General features: G+C 26.1%; 1 protein-coding gene across 13 annotated transcripts in view; it reads left to right on the top strand.

The window, feature by feature from the left end:
- The window catches only part of LOC136087399 (cullin-1-like), an 87,826-nt gene that overhangs the window by 39,642 nt on the left and 36,038 nt on the right, over nucleotides 1-12,146 (top strand). For 9 of the 13 annotated variants that reach the window (XM_065810087.1, XM_065810088.1, XM_065810089.1 and 6 more), the window contains exons 7-9: nucleotides 1,903-1,993; nucleotides 2,110-2,273; nucleotides 3,265-3,427. In XM_065810087.1, coding sequence (XP_065666159.1) covers nucleotides 1,903-1,993; nucleotides 2,110-2,273; nucleotides 3,265-3,427 — 418 coding nt within the window. The remainder of the gene's footprint in view (nucleotides 1-1,902; nucleotides 1,994-2,109; nucleotides 2,274-3,264; nucleotides 3,428-12,146) is intronic. The other 4 variants (XM_065810094.1, XM_065810092.1, XM_065810095.1 and 1 more) reach the window with 2 other exon arrangements.

Here is a 12,146-nt window from a genome sequence, read left to right on the forward strand (position 1 = left end):
TTTAATTTAATTTTAATTGCATGCTATGTTTTGCTATACAATACTCTTATATCCAAAAGGATTGTTTGCTTATCAACCACAAATGGTCATAAAGACATTTGGAAAACTTATCCTAATGTATAATGCATTTCTTATATATTATATTTATTTATATAAATTCTATAATGTATTTCTTCATAAGCTTTTTTATAATGTGTATGGGAAAGGTTTCAAAATTATTGAATCTTTGTTTACTGATTGCAGTATTGAAGATTTCATTGATTGACTATACTGACCTTCATTTCCAGTAATCTCTGTGGTACCACTCCAGTAGTTACCAGAAATGAATGCTTCATTTAATCATCTCCCATTGTTTCTCATCTAGATTAATGATTTTTTTTTGACTATCATATCTCTAAAGTGGTTTTATTTTCTGATAGTATGATGTACTGATTTCTGTCTTAATAAAATCCTTTTTGTCTTTTTGTTTCTTAAAATGCCACTAAAAATTTTAATTTCACTAGCAAGGGTTGGTAAATTTTAACCCAAGCACAACTATCATTACAATATTGATAAATGGTCACTTTCACTCACATTCACCTTCTGAGTTTTCTATTTTACCTTTTATTATCTTTTGCTACTGACACTATGAAAACCAAATATCCAATTCATTACAAAATTAGCATTTACTATGGTTGCTATGGTTATCTATGCCTTTTATTATTGTTTTTTACATTATCCTTCATTGTATTTAATATTGCTATCTTATTTGGGTTAGGTCTTCTAATAATGCTCTTCCTCTTTTGAACAAAATGTAAAGGTGTACTGTAAACATAAGCTGAGCTTTGCTTTGCTTTATGGCTTATTGCTTTGTCACATTTCCAAAGTTGCATTTCTTTTAAATACTAATAAAGTAAAATAAAATCTTTCTGTTATGGGTAAAAAGTCAGCAGTTGAATAAGAGTGTTAAATTCTGTGTTAGTTGTGAAGTAGTAAGTTGTTAGAACATTGTTCATTGTCAAGTAATAAGTTGTTGGACTAAAGATGTAGTCTGAGCGTATTATCTCTGAAAACTTAAGTATTTTATCGAATATTATATCTGGATATTTATACCTTTAAAGTTTAAAAAAAGTCATTGAAATTATTTAAACAAAATTTTAAAAAGTGCTAAAAAATTAGCAAAAAAAAGGCCTACAGACACTTTTCAAACACTTAATTGTTGATAGGTCATAGATTTATTTTAAATATATATATTTATATATATATATATATATATATATATATATATATATATATATATATATATATATATATATATATATATATATATATATATACATATATACATATATACATATATATACATATATACATATATATACATATATATACATATATATATATATTTATATATATATATATATATATGTATATATAAAAATTATTATATATTATTATATAATATAATAATATATAAGAATCTTTATATATATATATATATATATATATATATATATATATATATATATATATATATATATATATATATATATATATATATATATATATATATATATAAAGATTATTTTATATATATATATAATATATTATTATATATATATGTTATTCTTATTATATATATATATATTATATAATAATCTTTATATATATAATATATAATAATCTTTATATATATATATATATATATATATATATATATATATATATATATATATATATATATATATATATATATATAAAGATTATTAGTTTGAAACATTTTTACTTAAAGAAATGTTTTGAATTCATAAAACCTATATGGTTTTTTTTTTTTTTTTAATTTAACAAAAGATATTATCAAACATAAGTTGTTTTGTTAAAAATGCTTTAAAACTGCATTTATTTCAACTTGATCTACTTCAGGTAACTTATGCTGTTCTTGAATTAATACGAAGAGAGAGAAATGGTGATATTATAAATACAAGCCTAATATCTGATGTCATCGATAGTTATGGTAAATATTCTTTATTATTGTTATTATTGAATTTTTTATAAATTTGTATTTTTGTTGTTGTTTTTTTTGAAAATTTTAATTATTTATGTGTTGTGAATGCTTGAGCTTGCATTTAGTTCATTTGGGCATAATCAAAGAAGATACTTGCATTACTGGGCCTAACCTTTCTGTCTATCGTAAGCAGTTTGAATCAATTTTTTTGCAGGACACAGAACAATGCTATACAGCTGAAAGTGAAGCATTTTTAGCTCATTATCCTGTGACTGAATACATGAAAAAAGTAATACCATTTAAAAAGTTTTATTTTTAGTTTCTTTGTACTGGTTTAGAGCTATTCTTGAAAAGTAATTTGGCAGCACCTCAGTAGGAGCAAATACCCAACAATACACAACATTTTTCAAAACTATCAAAAAGGGTCTAGAATAGGCCCTGCCCATCACAGCATTAGGCATATCTACAGATTGTACTCAAAAACCTGTCATCTAAGGTCTCATTGTTTGATCAGGGTTCATGGCACTCAGGGAAAACCTGGAAAATCAGGAATAAGTTTTTAAATTCTTAAAAATCAGGAAATATCTGGAAAATTCAGGGAATTTTGTTTGAAAATCTTAAAAATCGGGGAAAACTCAGGGAATGTTTTTTAGTTTTATACAAGATTAAATGATAGATACAAATTGTTATTTTTGAAAATATATTTTATTATATTTATTGGACTTTTATGGTTTTGTTTCCTTATTACTTTTTATTACTTAAAAACCTTCCTTTAACAGATTGCTTTCAATTAATTAAGAAGTATTTTATTCCTTAAAAAATTCTAATCATAGTATTAGTGGAACATGGATTCAGTTGCGAAAGTGTTATATCTTTCAACATTAACATGGAAAATTATATACTTTCACCACCTGAACTCAGGGAAAAAGTACTTGAAATTGGGTGAAAATCAGGGAAAACTCAGGGAAAATGGATTTCTAAAACTGCCATGAACCCTGTTGATGTCACCTAATGATAACTTTGAATTGACTATTTATATGTTGTATAAGATTGTATAAGATTGTATAAGATGTCTACTGAAAATAAGATATAGAATATTTACTTCTTATTTGTTATTAAAATGAGACCTATACACTTTCTCCTCTTTAAAAATCTTCATTACAAATATTGTTATCCCCTACTTTTTATTTTAATTGTTTTCATTGAAATGAATTTGTCACTTTTAAAAATAATTATATATATAACAATTTGCAAATTATAGTATTACATTTTTTTTTAAGGCTGAAGTTCAATTAAATAAAGAAAGGCGGCATGCTTTTGCTTATTTGCATGAGAGTACTCAGATAAAACTTGCAGGGAAGTGTGAGCAGGTTCTGATAAAAAAACATTTAGAGACTCTTTATGGAGAGTTTTGTCATCTTTTAGATGGTGACAAAGATGAAGGTATTTTAATATAATTAAATACATATAATTCATTTTTTTAGCACGTTTTGTCGCCATTGAGTATCTCTTGTGATATATATATATATATATATATATATATATATATATATATATATATATATATATATATATATATATATATATATATATAGTAAAAATGAGATTGGCAATTAAAATTTGACACCAAGGGGTTACCAATAAGGGTTATGGCAAAAAATTTGGAATGCTAAAATTTATCAACTCCCTAAGGAGTCTAAAAACTTCAACGAAAGATAATTATCTGAACATGATGTTTTGTAAATGAAGTTTTGAATTTGATTATTAAAAAATAATTTTTAATCAATAGTTATAGAAATATTGTTGTTTAATGACGAGTAACTTTTAGTAACTGACTAATATTAAAAAAAAATCATTAGATTCACCATTGATATCATTAAGTATGGGAGTTAAAATCAAGGGCAATTTGGTTCAAATCAGCGCCATATGGTTATTGATTTGTTAAGCAAGGTAAAATGTTTAGGTCGATAAATAAACTGGAATACCAACCATCAGCAATCTGATTAACAAGTAAAAAACATTTGGATATGTGCAAAATCAGCCAAGATCCAGAGCCAAAGCAACATCGAGAATTGATTGACAAATTGTCAAGATAGTGCGAAAAAAAAAGACGTCTTTTATCAGCACTATAAGAGTCAGGCCTTATTAAAAAAGATATTGGAATACAAATTAGTGCATGTACTATTCGAAGTTGATTGAAAGCAGTGGATTTAAAGCAAGAGTTTCACACAAGAAACCATTCTATTTAAAAACTCAATGAAAATGAAGGCTTGCATTTGCTAAAAAATTAGTAAATTGCTTGGAACAGAATAGGAAAACTGGAGTTTATTGATGGAATTATGGACTTGAAGATTTATGTTAACATTCTCAGTAAAAATCTTCTGGCTTCAACTAAAAAACTGTGGTTGGGAAAACATTTTATCTTCCAACAAGACAACAACCCTAAGCATATGTCAAATAAAGTAAGAGTTTTTTGTCCAGAAGCAGATTTATTTATTTGGATGGCCGGCTTAAAGTCCAGACCTCAATCCAATTGAATTCCTCTGAGCTATTCTGGGTAAAAGAATTTTTTTTTTTAGTTATTCACCTCCTCAAGGCCGAGAAAGCCACTACAGATGAGGAGGCTACTTAATAGTGGTTATAACCCTCTCTCAACTCTCTAACTCCGAAACACGAACCTTGATGAACAAAGCCGCTGCACAGAGAAACAAGTTGAAAAAATGTGCCATACAATGTTTAAAAAGGAAAGAATCATGCTCCAAGATGCTTAGACACATATTGATCCAGATATGACGAAGAAAGTAGTTGAATCAATGCCACTCAAATATATATATATATATAAGTGCGTGTTTAGATAAGTAATCTTATATTTGTATTTATACATGTATATATCAGGCCTTGTTTTAAATAAAAAATGTTTAATACATTAACTTATATTTATATTGGCTTAACTTGATATTTGTTGTCATAAAATTCTCTTTATTTTTTTATTTTTTAACTATTTTAAATTACTGCAGTAATATTAATTACCACAAAACAAGTTAAATGTTATTTAATGGCTTTTATATTATTACTATAAAGGAATGTTTATTTTTATTTTTTCATTTTTTTTTTTAATATTAAATAATTAAATTTAATATTGCATTTTTATAAATGTTTAGTATTAACAAATTTCTTGATATTTGCATAAATGAATTAGAAATGTTAAATTTTTGAGTTTTTAAAATATTTATTCCTTAAATTTCTAATAGCGATTTAGCAACTACAAATGAATTTTTATTTTAAAAAAATTTGCGAGTAACAAATTAAAAAATTACGTTAATTTATTTACTTTACTTATTTAAAGTTTATTAGTTTATTATTTTATTATTAAAATTACATCGCTGAATATGTCGTTTATTAAAAAATAATTGTTGCCATTTAACTTGCATTATAAAAAAAAAAGGTTTAACTTACGTTTTGTGCAAACTTTTGATGCAGCTGTTTATTTTAAATTTAATTTTGAGTACAAAAAAATGTTTAGGAAGGAAAACCAAAAAAATAATTGCGATAAAAATAAGCTGATTTTTTTTAAAGAACAAATAAAGTTTAAATATTTAGTAATATTTTTAAATAGGTTTGACAGTTAAACCCAAGCATTAACTATAATTTTAATAAACTTAAACATATTTTTAAATCAAAATTAATATATATATTTTTCAAATCTAAATTAAATTATATATTTTTTTATCAGAATAAAATTATATATTTTTATTAACAACAATGCCTAATATATAGCATCACTGCAAATATATATATATATATATATATATATATATATATATATATATATATATATATATATATATACACACACACATATATATATATATATATATACACACACATATATATATATATATATATACGTATATATATATATATATATATATATATATATATATATATATATATATATATATATATATATATATATATATATATATATATATATATATATATATATATATATATATATACATAAGGACATGGCTGCTAAGAAAAAGGGGATAACTAAAGTTGAACAAAATACCATTGATGTTGATATTGAATTTATGAAAAGGATGTTGAATGATAGAGTAGCTACATATTCTAGGTTGGATAAAGTAATCACAGAAAAGACAAAAAAGTGAATAGAAAGACAAAAACATCATCTGGAGCGAGAAGAAATAAACCCATGTAAACGTACTTTTGAAATTATAAATCTTGAACCAGGCACTAGCTCTTGTGAGGGTGAGAATATTGAAGAAGTTACGTAATGCTGGCCCACTACTCTGTAGTTTGAGCACTTTGGCATGACACAACAAATCTTTTAAATTGCTTTAAATCAGTTTTCTAGTTTTATTGTTAAGATTTGGTCTCATAAAAATTAATACATTACTGAAGAGTCCTAAAGGACGAAACAATATTGTCTAATATTGTTGTATATATATAGAGAGAGGGGGTTCGGCAGGAATAGTGGGCTATAGCCAGCACCTGCCTCCACACCGGTCAAATCAGTTTACACGAGCAAAATAAAGCCTGTGCAAAATATATATATTTTTAGTAAAAATAAAGTTAAATATTTTTATGTTTTTATTTAGTTATTCTTTTGAAAACTTTTCAAATTATGTAAAACTGTTTGTTTTAATAGTTAAAAAATGAAACTATTTCATTCAGGATATACTAAAAAAGTTATGAAAAAATATTTTTTGAATATTCTGATGAAAAAATAAAAAGTAAAAATCAATTAAGTTATTTCAAATAGCTTTAACTGTTCCGTATTATTCTGTGTTATGTTAAAAGATAAATAATTAGTATGTTAAAAAGCAGGCAAAATATGCAAAAGCATTTAACATAATAGTTCGGGTTTTCAGCATTCTTTGGATATTTGTAAACTTACACATTAAGAACTGTTAGATAATAAAGACAATTTCTTTTTTTTGTATAATCACACATTTTGCTTAATTGATTGATAAACTAGTTTGTCATACTTTAAAGTTGTTTAAAGTTGTGCATATTTCCCTGTATTAACTTCCTGGTTTTTTTTGAAAATGATGGCAGTTTATTTAATATGCTAATATATAATTCGTTATTTAAAATCAAATATCTCATTTATAATCAACAGACTGTTAATCGATTTTTATAGTATTAATTGAATGTCTGATATAAAGTTATCAAGTTATTCATATGCTTATCTGGGTTGAACTCATCAGTGAAACGAGCTTTTAGTCTTCTGACAATGCTTGTCAGACCAAAGACTCAGAATCAACCACAAAACATTTAACGCTATCTTGGCCATTAAAATCAATGATCCAAATTTTAGTGAAAATGATAGGAAAAATGTAATCGAATGGTTACTGATATATTTTTACAAAAACGGCGAACATCTATTTTCGATCTAATAGTTCAACCTGCTACAACAGTAAATAAAGAAAAAAACGTCATTGATTACGATAATTTATGCAGTGAAAGTGAATGGGAAACAACTGAATCGAATGAAAGTGAAGAAACTGCGTTTGATTTTGATATTGAAGATATTTTGGGCTAATTTATTTAAAATTACTATTTATATATAATTTGTATATTTATGACTATATATATATTCCTTTTGTATGATAAATATAATACTTTATAATTTCTTCATAACGTCTGTTCACAAAAAATCTGGACTGATTTCAAATGTACACAAATTGTTCTAAATTTCGAATTTTCGATTCGAAATTTTTAAATTTAATCGGTCAACAACAACAGTTTCATTTTGTGGCAAAATTGAGTTTAAATAATTAATTCAAATAAACATGGAGCATCTAAAAGAGAACGATGTTAGAAATGTGATTGGAAATTTTTATAAACAAAACATAAACAGTGGAAAGAAATTTACAGTGGATCATTTTAAGAAAATGGGAATTGCTAAATCTACAATTTATGACATAATTAAAAGGTCTGAAAATAATTTGCCAATGAATAGAAAAATCGGTTGAGGCAGAAAACCTTTTAAAATTACACCAGAAAAGAGAGAGTCCATGATTGCAAGAGCAGAAGAGAGAATCAGGATTTCGCAAAGAAAATTGGCACTAAAATATCAGATAAGCGTTTCATACGTAAATAGATTATTAAGTATGCATGGACTAAAGTATACCAAAAGAAAAAATGCACCAAAAACAACAGAAAAGCAAGAAATTAAACAAAAGAAAAACTTATTAAAACTTTCAAAAACTTTTTTCAAGCCATCAAATGAGTTTGAAATCATCATGGACGATAAATCTTATTTCTGTGTAAATGGTGCAAATTGTTCACAAAACTCTGGCTACTATACAAAGGATAGTTTTCAAACTGATCCTAACATTAAATTCAACTTCAAAAAAAAGTTTGACGAGAAAGTTCTCGTTTGGATTGCAATCAGTCGTTTTGGTCATTCATCGCCTTATTTTGCTGTAAAAAACTGTGCACTGGATGCAAAAACTTGTTCTAAAGAATGTATTACAAAAAGACTTCTTCCATTTATAAATTCCAAGCATCAAAACATGAAAATTTTATTTTGGCCTGACGGAGCGAGATGTCATTATGCAAAACACACATTTGAAACTTATAACACTTTAGGTATTAACTTTGTCGACGCTAAAGATAACCCCCCAAATGTACCGCAGTTAAGGCCAATTGAAAATTTTTGGGCACATTTAAAAGCAAAAGTTTATGGAAATGGATTTACTGCGAAAAATCTTGACCACCTTAAGAATAGAATTTGATTAAAGTTGAAAGAGTTTGATCCAGACTACTTTTTCAACCTAATGGATTCAGTCAAAACTAAAGTTCGAAAAGCCGCTGATTTAAGACCACTTTCGGTTATAAAATAGTTAACAATGTCCAGTCACTCATTTTAGTTAAAATTTTTGTCAAAAATTGATTAATTTTGTATTCAATTAAGAACAATTTTTCATTCCGGATTTTTTGTGAACAGACGTTATTTTATTTTCGTTTTTATACTTGCACTATTTTTAATACATTTAAATATATTTTACAGCAAGAAACTTGATATAAAATAATACTGTATTTAATACCCTTCTATTGGTTCTATTCATAAAAAATGTAAAAAAGATTTGTTTTTTTTTTAAATTCATATAACTCTTTTTTTTATACATGCCTATATTATTTAAGAAGAATATATTAAAGAAGTATAGGTACCAGAATCTTAAAAAATCTAATAGGTGTATGCATATGAAACCGCTGTTTTTTCTTTGAATTAGAACGTTTGTTTTGGAGATGTTTTATTTATATTTCTTTGAATGTAATTTCCATTATTTTCTACTACTTTTTGCCAATTTTTTGGTAACTTATGAATTCCATCCCAATAGAATTTCTCAGGTTTAGAAGCTATCCAATCATCGAGCCATTTTTTGACCTCTTCATAATTCGAGAAGTGCTGATCTGCCAAGCCATGTGACATTGATCGGAATAAATAGTAATCTGATGGAGCAAGGTCTGGTGAATACGGCGGGTGGCATAAGACTTCCCATCCGATAGTTTTCAACGCTGTTTGAACAACTTTACAAACATGAGGACGAGCATTGTCATGTTGAAGAATTATTTTATCGTGTCTCTCAGCATATTTGGGTCGTTTTTCTTCTAATGCTTTTCTTAAACGGAATAATTGGAGTCTGTAAAGTGGCCCATCAATTGTTTCTTTAGGTTTTAGCAACTCATAGTATACCACACCAATCTGATCCCACCAAATAGACAGCAAAGCCTTATTTCCATGAATATTCCTCTTTGGTGTTGATTTTACAGGTGCGCCTGGGTCAACATAATGTGTTGTGCGGACTGGATTGTCAAAATAAATCCATTTTTCATCTCCAGTCACTATTCGATGCAAAAAAGACTTTCTTTCAAAACGATTCAATAACATTTCGCATGTCACTAAACGCCTTTCAATATCACGTTCTTTCAATTCATGTGGAACCCATTTTCCTTCCTTTCTTATTTTACCGAGAGCTTGTAAACGTCTTGAAATTGTTGCCTGATCAACATTCAACTCTTCTGCTAATTGTTCTTGGGATTGAGCATCGTCTTCGTCCAATAAACTTTGCAATTCTGAATCTTCAAATTTTTTTGGAGGTTTACCACGTTCCTTGTTGTCAAGATCGAAATCGCCACTTTTAAATCTTCTAAACCAATCTCTGCAAGTTGTTTCAGATAAAGCATGGTCAGAATAAGCTTCTACAAGCAAACGATGACTTTCTGCAGCAGTTTTCTTTAAAATAAAATAGTGAAGCAATACTTCCCGCAAATGCATATTTGAAGGCACAAAGTTGTTCATTTTGAAAGATGTATAAAATTATCTAGATATGAATAAAATCAAATTAAAAACTATGATATTTAAAGCAAATTGAACGTAGTTTCACACACATAATCATCCATACATTAATTTTGTCTTAAAAAGAAAATTAACTTGTCTTATTTTAAACAGCGGTTTCATATGCATACACCTATTACTTGTACTGAGTCTCTTAGAAATTAAAAATTAGATTACTTCAAATTTTAACTTACATATCACATCAACGTAACATATATTTTCTCCTAATTTCTGAAAAGAATATAAAATCAATTATGAGTTCATAAAAGAGTACGATAGTCAATTGAACTATAAATGATAAATATTTTAGTATGAACAGTTGAAAAATAATTGTAAAAGAATAAAACTCTTTGGTTCAAGGTTTATTTAAAAAAAGATTTCAATATAATTGTTGCTATATCTTTATAGCTTAGACATATCACGGTTAAATTTTTAAAATTTGATTTGATTTATAAACCACAAGAAAAATAAATCAACTAAAGAAGCGCAAATAAAATAATGGAATAAAATAAATGTTATATTTTGTTCCATTATTTTATTAAGTCAATATATTAATACTCAAATAGATCCAGCAAAATTGCTACGTTCATTGCAAAATATTTTAAGCAAACGTCAAGATGCTTGAATAAAGAAACATGATGGTTGTGAAGGTTGTTTTTCTGCCATTTTTTGCGTTGCTTCCAAATGATTGGTTTGACTATATCTGGAATAAATTCACCAAAAATCAGATTATACAACTGATAAAACTGGTGAATAAAAGAGTAAAGTCTGAATAAAAATCGAGAAACAAAACCAAAACAAAAACATAATAACAAAAACTCGCTAAGAAGAGTGCACACTAATAACTCTGAGTGAAAGATAAAAACTGCAGTGTAATTTTGAAAAACTATTTTCTCAACTTTGTAAGTATCCAACTATTCAAAGTTTAATTACCAAAGTCTTTTAAATAATTTGTCACTCTCCTTCTTGTTAATAAATTGATTGTGGAAATTTTTATATACTATGACATTTTCATTCACAAAGAAGAAGAGAAATGAATGAACTTTTATAATATTATTAAGATCGTTCGTTTTTATAAAACAACTATATGATGTATAACAGTTTTTTATATATTGTTGTTTTATTATAACGGTTGATTATATTATAACATTTGAGTATTGTTTTTTATTTATTATTTAATTACTTTCTAAATTATTAAATAAAAATTAAATATAAAAAATTATTTATAAAAAAGTGTTATGTTTTTTTTTTTTTTTTGCAAGCTGTTTTTCTGTCTTTTAATCACTAAAAAAACATTTACAATTACCATTAAAATTTTTACTATACCTGGTATAAAGAATCAACAAAATAAAATTTCAGGATAAAAAAAATTTTGTCGAAACATAGTTTAAATTTTTCAAAAAAGCCAGTGCAAGACTAACTATGCTGGCGGTCCACGCAGCCTGCGAAAACGAGTTTAGACGGGCTATTTATAGTTCGTGCACTCATTTACTCCTGCCAAAGCCTGTGTTTATATATATATATATATATATATATATATAATATATATATATATATATATATATATATATATATATATATATATATATATATACATACATATATGCAGTATTGGACAAAACATTTGCAACCAACATCGAACAATGCTAATAAGTGTTCCTAATTTTACATGTCTTAAAAACGAAACGAACTATACTACCACAGCAAACAGTTCAGGAGCCTGGAGTCATAGCATGCCATGACATGAGCAATCAGCTGGCAGGTGACAGCACACAGGCAGAATTTCGTTGA

The sequence above is a fragment of the Hydra vulgaris genome, chromosome 11 (genome assembly GCF_038396675.1).
Source record: "Hydra vulgaris chromosome 11, alternate assembly HydraT2T_AEP".
Classification (NCBI taxonomy): Eukaryota; Metazoa; Cnidaria; class Hydrozoa; order Anthoathecata; family Hydridae; genus Hydra; species Hydra vulgaris.